Source organism: Periplaneta americana, chromosome 2, assembly GCF_040183065.1.
Source record: "Periplaneta americana isolate PAMFEO1 chromosome 2, P.americana_PAMFEO1_priV1, whole genome shotgun sequence".
Classification (NCBI taxonomy): Eukaryota; Metazoa; Arthropoda; class Insecta; order Blattodea; family Blattidae; genus Periplaneta; species Periplaneta americana.
The window spans coordinates 5730037-5752383 of NC_091118.1; the positions used below are offsets into that span (position 1 = coordinate 5730037).

Below are 22347 nucleotides of genomic sequence, written 5' to 3' on the forward strand. Positions count from 1 at the left end.
TGTCCTATCATCAACGCAGACAGTCACTGTCAAAGCCAGTGGCGCTTCTTTACGATCGGTCCAGAGAATTTATGCAAAATAGAGAAGAATAGCAGTAAAAATGGAGCCTAATTTTACATATATTTATTTAAAGAAACTCGGACAGATGTAGATAATATGGAATTTTACATTTAAATTAATAATAATATTTTTTTAGATATTGTAACTTTTTATTTTATTCTATATTAAGTTGTTTATTTAAGACATTAACAATGGAAAATTGTTTCATTATTTAGATTGTTGAAGACCATTATTAAGTTAATTTATTTTTTTAGAAATTTTTCACGGAAAAGGTAAATTCCTTAATTGGTATGCTAATTATATCTCTGTCAATTGAGTATTATACTTATTGTAGTCTACTACATGTTCTCGACTGCTAAATTTTTAGGAGCTTCAATGTTAGTTATAATTAGGTAAAGTATATTACGTTTGGGAAAAAATATTATTAGGATCATAAAATGAAATATTATTTAATAACTTTTCAATAATACATTAACTTGAGTAGATATAGGCCTAACTGTGACTGGTGACTATTTTATCGACTTTTCTCATTGAATATATGCTATTTCAACGCTTCTTGTGTTGAATTGTTCATGGACTTCAATAATACAGACACATAAACAAGACTGAATGGAACTCACCGCAATTTATAAAACGATTTTTTGTGTCATACTTATTATGTTATTTATTTTATTAAGCTAAGCCGTTCGTAAGTGTGCTTTCATTACGAAACTCGTTCATGTCATAATAATATACATATTCCACAATCAGTAAACATAATTAATATTTTGTACTTCAGTGTTTAATTTTATCGTGATTTATAAAGTTGGCAAGTAAACTGCATATTTAGTATTTACTATTTCAACACAACAATACAAAGTATTTGTGTAATGCTAAATATTTGATTTATATTAGGTTTACATTACACTTTATTACATTAGTGAAATGACTTAACTTGCAAAATATTATAATGATAATACTGAGTAAAGAACGTAGGCCCTATTTGTAATTACTACCAATCACGTTATTATTTTATTTATTTTCTAAGTTTTCCTGCAGTGAAAAAGTATGAATGGAGTTATTTGGGACAGGACCATACACCAAGCAGGTTCTGAGGGGTGTAGGAGTGGGAGTAGAGAAGTAAGGGGTTCGCCAGACCCGCCTGTTTCTTCTGCCCCTAGTATAGCACATTAGAACACAGTCTAAGGAAAAGAATACCTTTGTCTTACACCATTGAAACTGATGTAAAGGACCTCCAATAAGAGTGTCATACTTTCAAAATGAAACAAATGTTATTGTATTAACGAAGGAAGTTTATTTGTTTAATTACTATTATTTTGAAGCTCACTTAAGGCTACTAGGACGTGAAAATCGGCCAAAAATTTCATTTTTTGTTTTCATTGTTTTCGAATTCTTGAATAAATTCTCTATCCAAAAATATATATATTGTAGGGGTTTCTGGGTTTAAATGCCCTAAAATAGGGAATTTAAAAATGGCGTCGTACTTGCACGCCCCTTTTTTAAATGCCCAATTCAACTTATTATATATGTTATAATTTCTGGGCTATTTATTGGAATATTTTGACCGGGTAAATTTCTTTGCTGTTGTTGGTGCTTCTGGATACTCTGAAACTGCAAAGAACATAACACAGCCCAGTGGAAAGCACTCCTGTTTTGTTTTGAATAACCTCGTGTAAATTTTGTTGCAAAAAGAATCTTTGTGGTGTTATTTGCATCAGTTTTATTCAGCATTATTAGTGTGTGTGTGTAGTAAAAATGGGCAGATTAAAGAAGTTTGGCAAAAGAAAACCAGTGTTTAATGGTAATGTAAGTAAAAGCAAACATAATATAAGTGAACATAACCTGTCAGAGCCTAGCTGCAGTAGAGAAGTGCATTTAGCTTCTGCAAGAAAATTGTCTCACATAAAACCAGAGTGTGATGACTTTTATTTTAGTGATGAGGGATATTCAAAGGGTTTTATCATTGTGGACATTCAATTATTATCTAATTTGGTGAAGAAAACTGTACAGTGTAAGTATTGTAGTGGCGTCGACTATGTTGAACTTACAGAAAATAAAAATAGTAGGCGAGGGCTTGCAACTAAACTGTCTGTTGTTTGTAATAAGTGTAAAGAGTCTGCTTCAAGTATGACATCCAATAAGGTAGGGAAAACAAAATGGTATGAAGTAAATTTAAGATTTGTATATGGAATGAGAAGTATTGGCAGAGGCAGGAAGCCAGCACAAACTCTGTGTGGTATAATGGATCTCCCACCACCAACTGCCAAATTTAATTTCTGCACTTCCCAACTGTTGAAATGTCTGGAAGAAGTAGCAAAACAATCTATGACAAATGCTATAGAAGAAGCAGTGGCTCTAAATGAAAACAGTAGGGACATAACTGCTGCTTTCGATGGGTCCTGGCAGAAGCGAGGCCACACTTCCCTCAATGGTGTCATCACTGCAACTTCACTAGACAATGGGAAAGTAATTGATGTCGAATGTTTGACAAAATTCTGCCATAATTGTAAATCAGACCAGCCTGGACATGTTTGCATGAAAAATTATGATGGCTTCAGTGGTGGGATGGAGAGCGATGGAGTAGTAAAAATTTTTCAGAGGTCTGAGAATTTATATCAGGTCACGTATGTGAATTACTTAGGAGATGGGGACTCAAAGGGATATAAGAAAGTTGAAGAATTAAATGTTTATGGGAATGTGGAAGTAAGTAAGCTGGAGTGCTGTGGACATGTGCAAAAGAGAATGGGAACAAGACTAAGAAAATTATGTAAAGACATGAAAGGTAAAAAATGTTCTGATGGTAAACCGCTAACAGGGAGAGGACAGATAACAGATAGTGCAATAGATCAGTTGCAAACCTATTATGGACTGGCCATAAGGAGGAATGCTGGAAAAGATGTAGAAAAAATGAGAAGAGCAGTATGGGCAATATATTTCCACAAGTATAGTACAGATGAGGAGCCATATCACACGTTATGTCCTCCAGGTACAGATGAAGACTGCTGGTGTGGGTACAATAAAGCTTCAGTCCCTGGAAATAAGTATTCCCATCAGCATTCACTGCCTCCAGCTGTGATGGATGAAATAAAACCCATCTTTAGGGACCTCAGCAACCAGGAGCTATTGAAAAAATGCTTACATGGGAATACACAAAACCCTAATGAAAGCTTTAATCATTGTATATGGGAGCGCATCCCAAAAACAGTTTTTGTGGGTTTAAAAACCTTAAAACTGGGTGTATTAGATGCAGTCATCTGTTTTAATGATGGTTGTGTAAGTAGACTAAATGTGTTGGAGAGTTTGGGCATTGAAGTGGGCTCAAATACAAAACCTGCACTTTACACCATTGACAAGAAGCGCTTCGAAGACGGTGAAAAGTTTGCTTTGCAAATGACTAAAGAGGCCAGAACAAGAAAGAGGAATGCCAAAAGGAGGAGAGAGGACCAAGAAACACAGGAGCAGGATGAGTATGGGGCTGGAATGTTCTAGATTGGTGAGTGAAGTACAAAATACACGTTTTCAGTTTTTTGCATTTTCCCGTAACCTTGATTTTTCAAAACTTAGGTACACTTATCTCATAAACTAATGAAGATAGAGTCATGACATTTTTGTGGCAGGTGCATATTAATTAACTCTTTAAAATGAATGGAGTGGTTTTCTTTTAAACTTCATCATTGAATTTTTAAAAATTCAAATAGAAGGAAAATTTTGGAAAAAAATTATGTTAATAATTTTTTTTAAATTTTTTACACATGTGATGTTTAGTCAAGAAAGTAGTCTATTCATTTTGTCATTTGACATTTTCTTATTGTACCACAAAAAAATAGAGAGGTCTGACTAAAATTCTATGAGATATGTGTACCTAACTGATGAACCATGCATAAGAATATATTTTCTAATTACCTTATTTGGGGACATCCTATAAATATTCTATTGGAGATAAGTGATTTAATTTTTCATGAAAAGATAATATAAACATTGTTTAATGCATGGTATAAATTTCATAAACCTGTGACATAGGAATGCTTCAGTAGAGCCTATATGTTATTTGCTAGTTCAAGAGCTAAAATAGGCACTCGTCACGTCCCAGTACCCTTAATGTCATTACGTATGGAAGAGAACGTCAGTTAAACGGCTGCCGTGTCTTCGTTGGTTTGGGTGTATAGGCCCTACGTGTCTTCCAATTTTCAAAGTCAGACAAACATAAACCAGGCTCAATTTCACTTATAACGACCGAGATATTGTTCCTTAGGTCATTAACTGTTTCTGGCTTGTTGGCATAAAAACGTTTTTTGACATAACCCCAAAAGAAGTAATTCAGCGGCGTTAAATTAGACGATCTCAGGTGCCAGTTGACATCACCACCACGCGAGACGATGGAGCTTGTGAACTTCTCCCTCGAAAGGTCGACTAATTCGTGAGCAGTATGGCACATGGCGCCATCGTTCTTATACCAGAACTTTCTGAGATCCATGCCTTACTATTGAGTCCAAAAATAATCCCTTATCACAGCCGGTATCTTACAGACACTGTAGACTTCAGGTAATGTACGGAATGCTTGGCTAACAGATGACCCAATTTGTAGTAAATTTTAACGATTTCTAAGCGTTGTGGAATGGTGTTAATGTTCCATGATTATTTTGTAACAACTGTAACCATGGGAAAAATATGATTGCTATAGCTTCAAAAACACTGCAACAGTTGTTATAATGTTAAAATTAGGACACTCTTATTGGAAGACACTTTATTACTAAGCATTAGTTTATGTTATGCATGAATAAATTTTAGAAGGTACATTAATGGTAGGCCTATAGTTTGAGAAGAGGTGCCATATTTACTGACATACAAGGCACATCTTTTTCTTTGAAATAGATCTGATACAGAGTTTGTGATTAGTCATAACTTCATGGGATGCCGTGAAAACTGAAACAGTGGTTAAATCATTTTTAGAAGTGTGCCATTGGTAATACACTGGATGGTACAGAGGACAGTTCGTTGCATGAGGAGACATTATAGGCTATCTAGAAGTAGTTCCAAGTGACTCTTCATAGGAAGTTAGGTCTGGGGATTTATTTCTGTGTTTGACGAAGAGAATTAAAAGGTACGAAGCTTCAGGGTAGGCAGGATAAACTGAGCTTTCCCAAACATTTTCGAAGAAAGTACAAGATCAATTTAGAATTTAGTTAATTAAAAACAGGAGCGTTTTCGCGTTTCCTTTACCTTTTAGCGACGTAAAGAACGGCCTAGGTCACTATGCCTTCAGCCCATCTTACCCAAAAGATTTGTTACATTATCTATTTGATAAATATAGACCTACATACTATTTTATACTTGAAATACCGTAAATGCATTATAACATTTAGTGATAAAGTTGTTTCCCCATGAAAAATACAGTACACCTCGTTTAACATGTTTGTAAATTAGTCTTGAATACGTTGCGCTGCTGGAAAAGTTTTTCTTCCTGAGATTCAAGAGCCTCCACAACCAATTAAAAACTTAAGTAGGCACTTATAGCAGTACATCCGTTATCAACACACGTTTTAAATAGTATAGGGCAGTGCAACACCTTATTTCAAATGGTATCGTTTGGTGACAAAGCCTTCTTCCAGCTCAGAGTAACAACCTTCAGTTCTTACAAATATAATCTATTTCAGACGCTGTTAGGTCTAACATAATACCAAGCTTAAAAGTAGAATTAATCGAACAACTCCATAACCTATTGCATGATAATAACAGTTACATGTAGTTCTAAATACAACTTTGAAAGTAATTCAGGAGAAAACGATTTATAACTGATAATAAATTAATTATTGACTAACCATAACAAAGCTGTATTTGGACTTATAACAGATTTAAGTCAATGTTATTTATTTATAACACGTGCAGCGGAGCGTGCGGGTACTGCTAGTACATACATAAATTTACGCCTCTCATTAGCCGGATCTCGTGATTAGCGGGAGGGTAAAACAATAATACAAACCGATCATACAACAATACGCAAACAAATTGAAGAGGCTCTGAACTTCTTCGTAGTTCACGAGCTGAGTGTGTTAACACACATGAACAGTGTTGCCAACAGTTGTTCATATAATCCCGCTAGAAGGCTTTAGAGAACCCGCGATTTTCTAACAAAAATCTGTAGATTTTAATGCGTATTCATTATTATTCAATTTAATAATAATAATAATAATAATAATAATAATAATAATAATAATAATAATAATAATAGTAATAATGTAGTATAGCGCACAAGTTTAACTTTAGCAGAAGTTGGTCAATGAAGTTTTCGTCAATGAATGTAAGACATTCAATTTTATACTCATGCAATTAGTATTGATAAGAAGCATATTATAATTTAACAATCACTCACTCAAATTAGCAGCCCATCTGAATCTTCTAACGCGGGGATATAACATAATTCTGTGACTGTGAGGTAGTAAGTTATTCCTAGCCTGTCCACATTCATTTCTGTACGTAGCCAAGGTACACATTTTCTCCAAATCCTCAGGTCCAGTTTTATTTATTTTAAAGTAATAAATACTACACTGTTTGCAATAACTATGCTATACACGGCCTAATAAATAATTATACATAATAGAGTAGGAGGACTACTTTGCTAAAGTCATTGTTAACCATTTTTATATTGCAACTAGTCTGGATTAATTAGATTAACTTATATGTTTAAAAATACTTCATGTTAATTGAATCTTACATTATACCCATGTCACTGTATTCTGAACTTGTTTCATAACAAATTTTTTTGCCTCATATTACCTTTTGAACTATTTTAAGATTCCCCATAAAGATGAACTGTACATAAATCTGCATCATATTTCTCTGATGAGTGAATTTGCTCTAGAAGTGTTGGCCTTTCTTTCAGGAAACTATAGAAGTTCATGCAAGACACATTTTTGAAATGACATTTTGTGATTAACATCATTTATTGAATTCATTACGGTGACATCTGTTGGAAACAATGTAAAATTAATCAATATTTTACGTGATTATTAAATAAAATAAAATAAAAATAAATATTTCAACAATAATTTAAGGAAACGGGACGCCATTAAAAAAAAACGGGACATTTGGCGTCCCGAGCCTACTTTTCTCGGAACAGGGAACAAGAGGCTGAAAAAAGGGACTATCCCGTTAAAAACAGGACGTCCGGTCACCCTGCTATAAGATTAACCAACCCTTGAAAAGGATTTATATCTAATGCGTACCTACAACTGGCTGCTTCACTCCAGAATTCAATTATGTTTGTCATTAAGTTACACTTCACGTCCACTCTTTACGAAATCGTTGCTGATATGGAGGCCCCACATCTCAATTATTTACGGATACTTAAATAGCACAGAGAAAGGTTTAACGATATTGTACCGGTATATTTATAAAACGAGTAAAAGTTAACACTCACGGTACACGTCTTACACAAATAATATTCTTTAAGCAATTGGATTTAATCTGTCTGTAATCTCTACATAATATTACAGTCATTGTTGTCACATCACGGCGCAGCAGATGTTCGATTTTTAACGTCTGATTAGAATGCAGCCGGACTTAAATTTTATTACTGTCCGATTGTTAGAATCGACCGGTATTAAACGCTAATATGAATTTCATTTCAGAAACTTTAAAGATTAAAAACCGCTAGTATTCCCGCTAAGCGGGATAAAATAATTTTACCCGCGAGACGGTTATCCAAAACAGCTAGCTTTAGAGGGAAAACCGCTGAATTGGCAACACTGCACATGAATCGTAAATGAAGACAAGCTGTGCTGTTGTAAACTCACAGGCATAACACACTTTATGTATACTGTTGAATTATTAAATTGTGAAAAGGAGCAGATAAAATAAGGTTTAATGTCTTAATGGTTATCACGATTGGTTTAAACATGCACTAAAACCAGACGTAAGTGCAAGTTTGAACCAATAAATTATTGAGATTTGCGATAAAATAATGAGTCTAGGAAATTGTATATTTAGTATGTAGAACTACATTTGTTTATAGATCTTTTGTTATATTATTAAGTTTTGTACCTGTGAACTATATCAATAAATCAATATGTAATATGTATACTGTTGAATTAAGTAACGAACACCCGGGAACAGCTGCGCTACGACAGTCAGTAGAGATGGCCGATATTTCACAAACCGATATTTTGTCACAGATAAACCTGTGACTGATGACGCGAAATATCTGACATAACATCGCTATCGAAATCTGCTCCGTATTCAGTACTCTGTGACTGATATTTTCTCCTCTACGTCGTAGGTTTGCGCGTGCGCATAATACAATAACAGCAATTGGGCGCTAGTTTCTCAATCTTATTATAAATGATGTAGTTATCACACGATTTAAATAATAACACCATTGGTTACCAGTACTTAATCTTGTGTAAAATCCTGTCTGAACAAATGTTTTGTTTTGTAATTATTTTCCAATGTTTTTCCGAATACTTATGTTTCATTCATTTTTATTCTATGACTCTATAATGTTAATGCACGATTTGGTGAAACGAGCGTAGAGGGACTTCCGCCGATTTTGGAATAGACACCGACCCACTTAGGTTAATTTCAATTAAGAAACACGCCAAACGAATTATCTTTGCACCAAAAACGGATGCTCCCTGGACCAAATTATCGCATTTTATAATTACTTGAATGCAACAGAAGTCAGAAGTCTGCGGAAGTCCCTCAATGCTCGTTTCACCCACGACTTAAAATAATTTATCCATTATATTATATACAATAAAAAGGATCAATTTTTAAAACGATTAGGATAATCATATAACCTCAGTTTCTCCATACCCAACTACATTTAAAAATGATCAACTGGTTCAATATCTATAATATAACCTCTTGGTACATGAGGTTAACTTTTGACATGTTACTGTTCAGTTAGGTAAGTATTTATTTGTTAATGGTAGGCTACATGTACATAATTCCTTTGTTGGATTTTCCCGTGATGAGTGGCGTGTATAGAGAAATCGTATTCATATTTCACTGCTCTTCAATAGCCCTATTTCCTGCTAATTGTTTCGGTGTGACAAAATATCGGCGTAATTCATGCATATTGTGCTTACGTATCGATATAAAATATCGGTATGATAAAATCGCCGATAAAAGTCACAGATATTTAATTGTCACAGTCACAGTTGTCGCAGATACTTCAAAATATCGTTTAAGGTCATCTCTAACTGTCACCAAGATCAACAAGAAGCAAGCTGGTTTGCTACTCCCTCCAGTGCGCGAGAAACGAGTCGGGGTTCGCTCATAGGAAAAACCCCTCGCCGCACAGTGGGGTCTTTGGCCGATTTTCTAAAACCCACTCTAGGTGGGAGAAAAATGCCACATGGCAAAGCTGAATAGTCAGGGAACAATACAGTAAACTACCCAATTACCACCGCTTTGCGCAAACCTTGAAAATATTAATAATAAACTCGTTATGTTTCATTTATATTTACAATTTCAGTAAATACATTTCCATTTAAAGCCCAGTAAGTATCAACTCCGTCCCTGCTAATCTGTTGAACACGTATAAGACATTTCTCCTTAAGAGTTATAAAAAAACGAGCCCTTTCCATTCCCTATCCAACCCGAAATACTATTGACTATTGTTATTGGCAGGTGGGCTGGAAAAAGGAGGATAAAATTGTAATCGAAATGGAATGTAAATTATGTACATTGCAGTATTGAATAAACTGCTCTGATATAGCAGTGAATATTGTTACCGACTCAGAAAGAGAGGTGGGTGGTAAGATAGTAAATGCTGTTATCGACTTCAGATTTACAATCGCCCGCAGATGGCTCTACGGTCGTCCTGGCATCCTACGTTGGCATCGTTTAAGCATTGAGCTGCACATCTTCCTGTTTGTGATCTGTGGCAAGGGCTGTCCCACCCCTGGTTACTCATATTATAGTTACGTACCTATTACTCCAGTCCTGGACGTTTTAAATTCTATTTCTGTCATTGTTAGAGATAACACTTCAATAACCTACGTGACAACGAATCCGAAATAACTTAAGATCAGTCCTTCAGACTGTAGCCTATGTGAACTGGAGAAAAATGAAATTCCGCTGTTTTCTTTTTTAAGTTTAATCTTAAGAAGTAAACAGAATATTATGAAACACAGTGTCTGCTGATATCAGATACTTACACACTTCCTGCTGGCAGCCATCCCTGCTACTGATGTTGTGATCAAACGTCGTTAAACAAACCTGGAAACAATTATTTGATATTAACAGTTTAGCCTAAATATAACAAAGTTACAGGTAATATTGGGGTATAGGGCATTTCATAACCGGAAATTTCGTCACCGTTATAGTTTGTCACCTATTTTTCGTCATTAGTTTTTTAGTCGTCAAATAAATTTTGTCATCATGTTTAATGTTACTGAGGGGATTTTGTCATCGAAGATTTTTCATCTTCATACACATTTTGTGATCATTTTTTTTAATACTGAGGGAATTTCGTCACCAAACTAGTAAGTACAGAAAATTACATTTAGGTTGTTTTTATTATGAGTCCATAACCATCGCTGTATAATTATTTTAATGCTGTGTATTAACTTGGATTTTGAAGTTGCATACATTCATCCCGTATGGGCGAATCCAGAAATGCATATAGAGTGTTAGTTGGGAGGCCGGAGGGAAAAAGACCTTTGGGAAGGCCGAGAGGTAGATGGGAGGATAATATTAAAATGGATTTGAGGGAGGTGGGATATGATGATAGAGACTGGATTAATCTCGCTCAGGATAGGGACCAATGGCGGGCTTATGTGAGGGCGGCAATGAACCTCCGGGTTCCTTAAAAGCCAGTAAGTAAGTAAGTAAGTATACATTCATCCTGTTTTTATGGAGATTCAACCAACATTTCCTCTGAGCTTTTGACCTGTGGCACGTAGGTAACCAAGGATGTTATCTTCTGTTCTATACGCCTCATACCTGTCGACAATTCGCGCAATTGTGTTATCTAAGGACGAGTATTTCTTCTTTTTTCTGCTTCTAATTTCTCAGTGTCCTGATGTATCCTTGCAGTCTCCTCCTGTAGAAACTGAAGGACATGCCCATTAAAGTATTGAGACGTCTATGCCACGCTTCCAAGTATGTCTTGTTCTGGGCAGGTGCGGATGTAACAATTCCATGTAGTTGGAGGGAACATGGGCTGCTGCCCACCTCTGCCACGTCTACGACACATGACATAATTATCCTCACAGTAATCGATTGGGCTTAGCTTATCCATAACATGTTCTTGGAGAATATCGAAGACATGAACCACATTATTCTCCGGTACAAAGGCCAATGCAACCAGGAATGAAACTGGCTTCTTAGTTCTGTGTTTTCTTCTTCAAGATATTCTCCTGATAGTCTCTCTGTTTGAATCCGTGTCCATAATGTTTGGCTTAAATGGAAGAGACAGCTAGCCACTGTGACACCAGGAAATATATTCGTCACGACGCCCATTACTAATGCCTAATAGTCGGTAGAAATATACAGGGTGTTAAAAAAGTATCCAATGTTTTAAGAGGTGATAGTATGCATCAAAACAAGAAGATGTCTAATAAACATGGGTCCTACATCACATACTTTCTGAGACCTGAACACTTGTTCATAGGAGGTGCTCAATATGGTGGGGAATAGTGAGGAGAAAATTAAATTGGCGACAAATACAACATTCCTTGAACAGCATTCAAAAATTTCTCCCGCTATCACTCAAGAAAATAATAATGGAAACACTAGTAATGCCCTACTTTGATTATTGTGATTTTCTACTGACTGACCTCAATGCCAACCAGTCGCAAAAATTACAACGTGTTCATAATTCTTGTGTTCGCTTCGTCTGCGATGTCCGTCGCGCTGACCACATTACCCCATCGTTCCAAACTCTAAACTGGCTACGGCTTAACGAACGTATAAATTTTCATTCTCTTGTTCTCCTTTTCCAAGTCCTTCACACCTCTACACCTAACTACCTTGCCTCCCGTTTCAGTTACCTGTCACCATATCATAATCTCTTCACACGCACGCAAAATAGCCGCATACTAGCCATACCAACACATAAGACATCATCGTATTCATCATCATACACAATCTCGCTCTCGCGCATGTGGAATACCCTACCCAGTGACATCAGAGACTGTCGGAATTTAGTAGCGTTCAAAAGCAAGCTTATTAAGTATTTCCTTCCTGCGTAGAGTAGGTTTAATTTTTACTTAATTAATAAAAAAATGTTTCTCTCTTCTTAACTTTTACAATAAACTGTCTAGCTTTTATTAATCAGTTAATCTTTTAGTACTTTGATTTTTATTGTATTTGTAAATTTAATATTAATTGTAATTATAATTGTAATTGTATTCTTAATATTGTAGTTGTCATACCCTGGTAGAGGGGAAGAGAAGGTCTGATGGCCTTATCTCTACCAAGTTAAATAAATAAATACATAACTAAATAAAATTAAATAAAAACATGGTGGTGACAAAATGTTGCAGTGGCAAAAAGTAATATGTGACGAAATCACCCAGTGACGAAAAATCGGTGACGAAAATTCCGGATCCCGTAATATTGGAGCAGTTCAAATTGGCATGCTGAGACCAGATTAATCTTCCTCTATGTTAGACCCCCCCCCCAAAAAAACCAACATGACTGAGCACAGAGGCAGCTTATCACGTGTACAAGTTATCAAATTTCATTTACTGTCTGTGAGCACCAGTATGTGCAACCGACAAAGTCAATCGTAAGCCACATCTTGCTAGCTGCAGGTGCGTCGTCTAGCCTACTTAAAAACTCCAGTAGGCTAATTTAATCTTGTAGCCTCCTACACAAAGTGCCGTGCCTAATTATTAGCATTAGGAATATTATTATTGTTATAGTCTTGGTTCCAATGTATTCGAGCAGAAATTAAAATCATATCATCTCTTTAAAGTTCTATAGATCCGTTATATCTTTGAAGACTGTTAATAACAAATAATTAATAAATATTAAAATAATGCAATTTCTAATAGGTCTACATAGGCCTATACCTGAGCCAGACCTGTTAAGTTATAATTAAATGTGCACTGAATTTATTGTTGTCAAATGTAATTATTTGTGTTCTGTCATTTAAGTATGATCGAAATAAATTTAATGTAGGGTAAGGTTGCCTATATCGCACCACTTTAGCATTTATAATTTTTATTGAACAGTACATTTTTTATTTTCTGCATTCCTTTACAGAGATGCATTCCCAGAACATTTACCTTTCATGTAAAAAAGAATCCTTGAATTTTATTTAATATTTTTCAATTAGAATGACATTTTCGAAACACTTGTCAGTGGTGCCATTTAGGCAACTAGTTTCCTAAATAGCACTTGCGATTTCTTAAATCGCACCTCTTTATCTGTAGGGAACAGGATGAAGGAAAGCTTTTAATATTGGACATATTGAAGAGTATTTAATATGAATACTTACTTACTTACTTACTGGCTTTTAAGGAACCCGGAGGCTCATTGCCGTCCTCACATAAGCCCGCCATTGGTCCCTATCCTGAGCAAGATTAATCCAGTCTCTACCATCATATCCTACCTCCCTCAAATCCATTTTAATATTATCCTCCCATCTACGTCTCGGCCTCCCCAAAGGTCTTCTTCCCTCCGGCCTCCCAACTAACACTCTATATGCATTTCTGGATTCGCCAATACGTGCTACATTTCCTGCCCATCTCAAACGTCTGGATTTTATGGTCCTAATTATGTCAGGTGAAGTATACAATGCGTGCAGTTCTGCGTTGTGTAACTTTCTCCATTCTCCTGTAACTTCATCCCTCTTAGCCCCAAATATTTTCCTAAGCACCTTATTCTCAAACACCCTTAATCTCTGTTCCTCTCTCAAAGTGAAAGTCCAAGTTTCACAACCATACAGAACAACCGGTAATATAACTGTTTTATAAATTCTAACTTTCAGAATTTTTGAAGAAGGCTAGATGACAAAAGCTTCTCAACCGAATAATAACACGCATTTCCCATAGGCTATTTATTCTGCGTTTAATTTCCTCCCGAGTGTCATTTATGTTTGTTACTGTTGCTCCAAGATATTTGAATTTTTCCACCTCTTCGAAGGATAAATCTCCAATTTTTATAGTTCCATTTCGTACTATATTCTGGTCACGAGACATAATCATATACTTAATCTTTTCGGGATTTACTTCCAACCCAATCTCTTTACTTGATTCAACTAGAATTTCAGCGTTTCCCCTAATCGTTTGTGGATTTTCTCCTAACATATTGACGTCAACCGCATAGACAAGAAGCTGATGTAACCCGTTCAATTCCAAACCCTCTGTGTTATCCTGAACTTTCCTAATGGCATATTCTAGAGCGAAGTTAAAAAGTGAAGGTGATAGTGCATCTCCTTGCTTTAGCCCGCAGTGAATTGGAAAAGCATCAGATAGAAACTGGCCTATACGGACTCTGCTGTAAGTTTCACTAAGACACATTTTAATTAATCGAACTAGTTTCTTGGGAATACCAAATTCAATAAGAATATCATATAAAACTTCTCTCTTATACGCCTTTAATATGAATAATGTAATAAATGCAAATTACAAGTTTATTGAAATCAGTGAAAGAGATAACGCATCTTCAAATGAAATTGAAAAAATAGAGCATAAATTACCTAACATTTAAAATTTCTGAATGCGTTTTTTTATTATTACACATTTGCCACGTGCTTCACCACTCAGTTCAGACTGTAAACTGCGTCACCTTCTCTCCGCGATTATCTCGAAGCCACACAAGAACTGCTTCATGATATACTTTTCTGAAACGGTTTGAAGACAGAAATATCTAAAGGCTGGGCCTATGAGTATTATGATGAGGAAGCTGAAACAGGAGCACACCATTTTCCCGAGATAATCTAGTCTCTAAATTTTGGAATGGGTCGTATAGATGGACATACAGAAGCAGCACTTTTTTCTATGGCAAGTTTGAGTGGCAAATAAAATGTTTGACTATTCGACAAATAGTTCACTGTTGATGTAACCTGACTCAGAGCAAACAAATAACGATCCTGGAGGAGCACCAGCTGATAATGTAGGATGCACTGTTTGACGTTTAAAAGTTATCGTACGTGGCACAAAATACCTGGTGCGCTTGTACAACACACACTTGTTGTACTAACGCCCTTTTTACCACTTGATATTGCACCCACGTGATGCATTCCTCGTTCAGCTAACATTTTTGGGGGCTTGTTTTGTACGGCTAGAATTGCTACAGTTGCTCATATCGACCGGTGCGAATTAGGCACCTACAAAGTAGTGCGAATTGAGAAACTACGTCATAAGTTATTTTCTCCTTCATTCAAGCCTATAATCACCACATGTTCGAAAATCCTAGTAAGTTAAATGTTCTTTAATATTTCTTTAAACCAATAACATCTTAAGATTATGGATTCCTTTGCATACAAATCCGTTATTTAGTTACAAAATGTTATCTAAATATACATCCACCTGAGCGATTATATTAGATAGGCCTACACTATCGCCACGCTGCTGACACAAAGAAGTGGCAGAAATGAAGTGACATGGTGGAAGTTGATATGGTAGATTGTAACAATACCACTAGATGCTACACTACTACAGTAACTTGTTTTAAACTAGCAGTGGTGCCATTTAGGAAGCGGTGCGATTTATGCTACTCTACCCTAATCCTACTGATTCCTATATGTTGCAGCTTGCTAATAAGGATTGCATGATCAACAGTATCAAATGTACTGCGCATCAATTACAACTAAACACGTAGCTAACGCATTTCTCGTGCTGTGTTACGGTACACGGACTGGCTCCCCGCGTCAGTCTTACCGAGCTACCCCTCGCAAGAGGGGGCCCTAGCCCTTCAGGACAATCGGCTGTTAATTCATTCATTATGGTCAACGTGTGCTTACTTTTGTCTAATAGTGTACTTCTTACAATTTATAAACACACTAGTGGCTTGTGCAGCAAATGCTGCAAACTAAGTTCATTAGACGTTCAAATAAACATTTTTCAGATTTATTTTCAATCAAGAATACCAGACATTCTGAAAGTTATTTGCTTCCATAGTAATGAAACATAATCCCTCTGAATGGTTTTTTATGCCAAATACTTTTTCTTGAACATATACACCTTCAGTTTTTTAGTTTTAAAGCGAAAACGCAAGTAAAAATGTCAGGACGATCAGTCGGTTTTTATGTGGGAGTAAAGCAGTAGCTATTTCAGGTCATTGTGAATTGTGGGTGAAAGTTAAAAAATATATATATATATATATATATATATATATCACATTTGCTATGCTTTCGAACAATAGACATAGCATCTTGGTTTAGCTACTCCATGTTTCGTAAACTACCTTGAAATGTAGAGAGTAAAATCATTTTATCCTGCTAAGAGATCTTGCTGAAATGATCGGGAGACTAAAAAATCTTGTAGGCCTCTTATTTTATCAGTAAGTAATACCTTTTGGTCTTTCCTTAGGAACTCTAATTCTTCGCTCTCTCGAGCCAATACTGAAGAGAATCACGCATATAAATATCTACACCACACCGCCATTAAATATATGAAAAGGACCCACACCACTTGATTAATAACTATAAAAATATTTGGTTATTAATAACAATATTATTATCTGACATAAGTTTTATAGTTTTCAGTAACATATACTATATAGCCGCCACTCAGTAAATTATAGAAATCAAGATCTAATTTACGATATTTTCTACATCTACCTATATAATCCCAAAACATTTGACTTTCATATCATCAATATAGCATTAATATGTATAATTAATGAAAAACAGTCACATCATGGCATTAACTATAATAATATTTCATTTCTAATGGTAAAAATGTCATCAAACCACCTCAAGTTTTGTAGTTTTTAATATCCAATACACAGCTGTACCCAGAAAATTACACACCACAGAATCGAACCTGTAAATTATTTTTAGTAAGTTAAGTTTTTAATAACCAATTTAATTTGAGCTCTAAATATGTCAGCAATCTTGCAGATCATGGCCTTCGTGTAATATTGTTTACTGTAGTGTGTGTTTTGTTTTATTCTGAAATGCAATTACTGACGACAGATGGATTTTAGAAATTAGGAAAATTATGTTGAAAAATTGACATTTCACTGAAAACTACTATTTTTCTGAAAAACTTTGGGTTCCAAGCTTCAAAATGAGGGGTCATTTATTATAATCCGTTCAGCCGTTTTCCCATAATTTTCATTACCAGATCAAATTATATATATAGATTATGTAGGCGTATTCAGACATTATTAGTCCCTGAATTCTGATTGGCTGAATTACGACCAACACGCAACTGCCCTCTGCCTGTGCCGGTTGGGAAGGAATTCTGTTCCGTCCAGCGGAAATGCGAGACGAGAGGGTTCGTGTTCTGCATTTGACTATTCAAGATTTCTTTTCTGTACAACACATAGGCCTTCATATTTCAAAATTCTGTTCAGACCAGTATGAGATAATAGGTCACAAAAGAAGTGGATAAAAAATTAATTCTGATATGGAAAAATTGAATTATGGGAGTGCAGAGTCCCTTATCAGTAGCCAGCGATGGGAGAAGCAGGTATTCGAGCCCCTCATTCTTTATCAGTTCCACATCGTTGTTAGCCTTTATCAGCCGTGGCGAGAACGTGACTCGCGAGACATTGTGGCTCGCAGTGGTAGCTGTGCTTGCTTCTAACCTCCGCCAACCCCCACCCTCTCACTCACTGGAGTCGAACTCCGTTCCATTTGTATTCGTCTCTGACCTGCGAGTGGCATATGTCTCTCTCGAAATCATGTACGAAAGTTCCAAGTAGGATGGGAGGACGCATTTTTTTGCTGTCGATATGATGAGAATATTAAATGTATGATTTGTTCACAAGTATTACGAGGAAAACGGTTGTATAACATAAAACGGCATTATACTACATGTTACTCATGAAACATTAAAAGGTTAAATGTTATCATCATCATTATCATTATCATCATCATTATCATCATCATCATCATCATCATCATCATCTCTGTACGTCGACCCTTTTTCAGCAGATGTACGAATAATGGGGTTAGCTCTTCAATTTGAACTCACTGATTTACAACGTGATGTCAAATGAAAGCTAGATGTAAGGACTTGACAAATGTTGAACTTTGAAATCTTTGCGAAAAAATAAATCTCCGAACCTTCGTTCTTTCGCTTGCTCTGTTGAAGCCATGTTCGCTACAACTTACGTTTGTGAAAAATTATTTTCAACAATGAAAATAATAAAAACCAAATTTAGATCACGACTGATAGACAAATACCTTCGTGATCAACTACGACTGGCAGTAAGTGACATAATTCCTGATTTTGAAACTTTTCGCAGAGACATTCTGAAGATAGTTAATTTTAGGTTGTGATATTGTTCATTTCTTTCTTCGTTACACGTACTAAACATCAGTTTGTAGCCTTGTACTGTATAAAATTATATTTAAGTGCTTGACGTAAGGAAAATGAAAATCCGTTAATAAGTCAGGGAGTTGCTTCATTTCCCCTTCGGGTGTCCGCCTCCCTCCATAGGTGCTATGCACGTTGCAGGTTACACAGTGGCTCGGCGCACGATCACATTTTCGCCACCGCTGGCCTATATGATTATGAAGAAGAAGCTGTTGTTACACAGCAAGAACTTACCTTGTTGTTGTTGTTGTTGTTGTTGTTTAGTCAATGTCCGAAGACATGTCTGAACCTCACAAGTGATACCAAGAAGGCACCACTTATGAGGCAACTAGACTAGGAAATAATGGGGTAGGGTGACCAGTTTCTTTCTCCTCCATTGCACACATCGCCGAATAGCTTGAAAATGAAGTTATGTTAACACTGAGCGAAACGAAGAACTGTGCTACCAACGGTGACGGAGTTCTGGTCAATCCGGAACACAATCGTCCACAGACTTTGTACACGGCGAGAAAAGTGAAGAAGTTCGATCCAAAAACCGCTTGGTTGAAAACGAGAATGAGTAGTGATACAGCCCTGCCTTATCTACCGATTAATAAACAGCCAGATAAAGCTGTCAGACAGCTGACACAAGCAAGGAAGAGTGGATCATACAAGTGGCGTTTGAATACAGCCAATGGGAGAAAGGATTATGATAAAATAAATTTGCAATGTAATGATAAGATAATGCAATGACTTTTATTTTAAAATAAATAATTAATGAGATAAATCACGTGACTGGTACCACAAGTCAACAGCTTGTTATCATGTCCAGAGATGTTGCACAACAATCCACGCACCGTGTGATAAAGGTTCTGTCTCTCTTGATTACTGTACAAAATCTAATTTCTATGGATACATTTTCCCTCGCTTCCAAGATTTGAAAATAATTCTGCAGTAAACGTATCTTCTGGTATTCCATAAGGAAGAATATAACGCCCAGCCCATTGAAATTCTTAACTGGTTTCGATATCGCATCTTCGCATCTGTTCATACATGAAGGCAATGATAAGGTGATTGCGTCATATCCGGACTGTATGTTGAATGACTCAGAACTTCATATTTATTTCTCTACAGTTTTTCATTGATGATACGTGGAGTATCATATCACGGTTTCTCAAGAGGAAAAGATGGAAGTCTCGATTAAGTTACTGCAACACAAGACTTGGCACTGAGAACAAATGTTTACAATAAAGATTTGAGATAAGATTCGGCACTGGAGTTGTTTGGGGTAACCAGGCATAACGAGTCCTATAGACTAAGAGATCATTCAGGTCTGACTGAAGATGGAAGCTGTAATTCGCAAAGCTTGAAGATGTTGAAGGCCTACACAGCGAATAGGGATTATGAAGAATGGACACTGAGCGAACTTTCCTGTCTTTTGTTTCTCTGTGCGCCGGCGTTTAGTTCCACTTTCAAGCGCTAGAGGTTAGTGTAATCGAACATACGCTAAGATAATAATTGAGTATAGAGTTGAGACACAGGGTCGAAACATCGTCTACCTTATTGCATAATCCAGTAACGCTTTGCTTCAAATAAATTCAAGTTAACAGCTTTTCCTTATTTCTCAGTGACGAACTAGTTGTAATAATAATTTTTTATATTTCAGATATCATAAATTATATTATAAAATAATATAAGATATTATAAAATTAAGTATCGAATTCGTTTAATATTTGTATATAATATAATATAGGTATATGGTTTTACTTCTCATAAGAGTTTTGTTTTTCCATTTTCAGCGCTATCAAATCATTACATGTTTTAATTGTTGTTGGGGTCAACGTCTCAACTCTCATTATAAAGGAACTCTAGAGTCTAGACATTACAGTTAATGCCGGATTTATTATTTCATGGGTCCAATTTATTTTATTTGAGTACATAATGTACCTAGATGTATTAATTGTATGTGTTATATTTCCGCTGTGTCGACTGCTAGCTGGTGTGATGTCAGCGCCAACTCTAGGGAGAAAGCAGAACCTCACGCTCTAGCTGGCTTGAATGTCATTGAAATCAGTCCGGCTACATCAAAGGTACCGACGAGAAGTGTCCATACTTAATTACCTATACGCTGGCCTGCAGGATGAAGTACTTCAGAATTCTGCTTCAAACTACAGTAGACATATTACAGAATCTGTGTAATCTACAACAAGAATCTGAAGGGAAAACAGACATGTTACAAAAAGGGTTCATAGAAATCTTTATATATTGTAACAGTTGAAGGGTTGCTTCCATGGATAGGAATTCAGAATGACGTTCCATTGAATTTTGTGTGATGTCACTCATCCCGTATCTCCGCAGATGCCCCTTTCTGCACGCCACCGGCATAAATCACTCCGTAGTCAGTTTGTCTAGTGATCCGGGGTTACTCTCGGTCTTGGGTTCGATTCTCACTTGGGCTAAATACCTGATTACCTGTTTCTGAGGGTTTTTTCCAAAGAGAGCTGTAAGACGAATGTTGGGTAATCAAATTCTCAGTCTCATCTCGTTCAATTCCATTCCGCTATCATATTAAACAACAATAATAAACTGTGTAGCTAGTTGGTACAGAGTCGTTAAAACAATTAATAGGCTATGTTTTCTCTGTGTATTTCCGTGGCTGTACAGCCCGTCAACCGCCCAGACTGACCAGCCGGCTGCTTGCCTCAAGTCCACGTTCCTTAGCAGAGGTTGACGATCATCCAAGCAGTGAGTGGAGAGGACCAGTCCAACGACCGCTCTGGGAGAAAGCATTGCTTGGAGACGAGAGTCTAAAATGCCGCCCTAGCTACCACGCGCATCTTAACCTTAGCGGCTGTGAGCCGATGCAGCCCGCAATACACTGCCGCACTGTTAGGCTACTCCCATTCGCTTGTCATCGACTCCACTCAATTACATCGACTTACTTAACAGATTCCAGAAACGTAGTCTAGTTTTCACCTTCCAGTGGTGTTTTCTAACTCGCCCTTAACCAAGAGCGTGGCAGGCTGGGCGAAACCCTTCTTTCTGGCCAAAATTTCAAGACTATAATTTTATTTTAATGCGATGAAACAGCTTCAAAGTCCCTTTACCACCGGTGCAATACAAAAATAACAAAATTCGAACCACTGCGACAACCACGCTAAACGCATGCCCTTCTCGTCTGGTTCAAAACATCGCAGCAGTGAATTCAGAATCAGTCTCAACATTGTCCCAGTCAGCGCTCAACGTGCTAGTTCGTGTTTCATGTGTTCATCAATGTGTTTGTTTAGTTTTAAATTACTCAATTTTTTCCACTGTTGCTATGGTAAATATGCCATTATGTGTGTTCTGTGTTGACGAAGTAACCAGAACTTGCCTCCCAAGTGAAGCAAGTTAACTTACCTCCCTACGATGACGGACTGAAGTTATTGCAGAGCTGAGATCATTTACAATATTTAGATGCAATTCAGGAAGTATTCTATCCAAAGAAAAATAATTCATAATGCATTATCTCTTTGGCCGGGAGGAAAAAGGTCTTAAGTCAATTTTTTGTGAAAATGAGATTTTTATAATTCTGAAAGCGGAAACAATTCTCTACAATCTGGTAAAACGACTAAAGTCAAATAAGACTCCTGACTGGATTTATGGAGCGTTACCAAATGTCCTAAGTACTTTTTGAATCGAGCACACACAGAATAAAGGACTTAAGAATATTTAATACTTTATTCCTTACAAACATCACATGTTTACTTTCCATGCTTCCCTATTAAAAAGGTCTAAATTGTATTTCAGCCATTTTATCACATACTGGTGCCCTTTCCTTTTAAAACTTTAAGCACGGGTGAACAGTCCTATAATTGTTTAA

The 22347-nt window shown here is 36.4% G+C and overlaps 1 protein-coding gene across 1 annotated transcript in view; it reads right to left on the bottom strand.

Annotated features, from left to right (window-relative positions):
• The window catches only part of LOC138712125 (uncharacterized), a 28369-nt gene extending 9276 nt beyond the window's left edge, over window positions 1-19093 (bottom strand). The window contains exons 1-2 of the mRNA XM_069843555.1: window positions 18741-19093; window positions 10221-10281 (exon numbers count right to left, since the gene is read on the bottom strand). Coding sequence (XP_069699656.1) covers window positions 10221-10241 — 21 coding nt within the window. The 5' untranslated portion in view covers window positions 10242-10281; window positions 18741-19093. The remainder of the gene's footprint in view (window positions 1-10220; window positions 10282-18740) is intronic.
• Between the last annotated feature and the right edge of the window lie 3254 nt (window positions 19094-22347).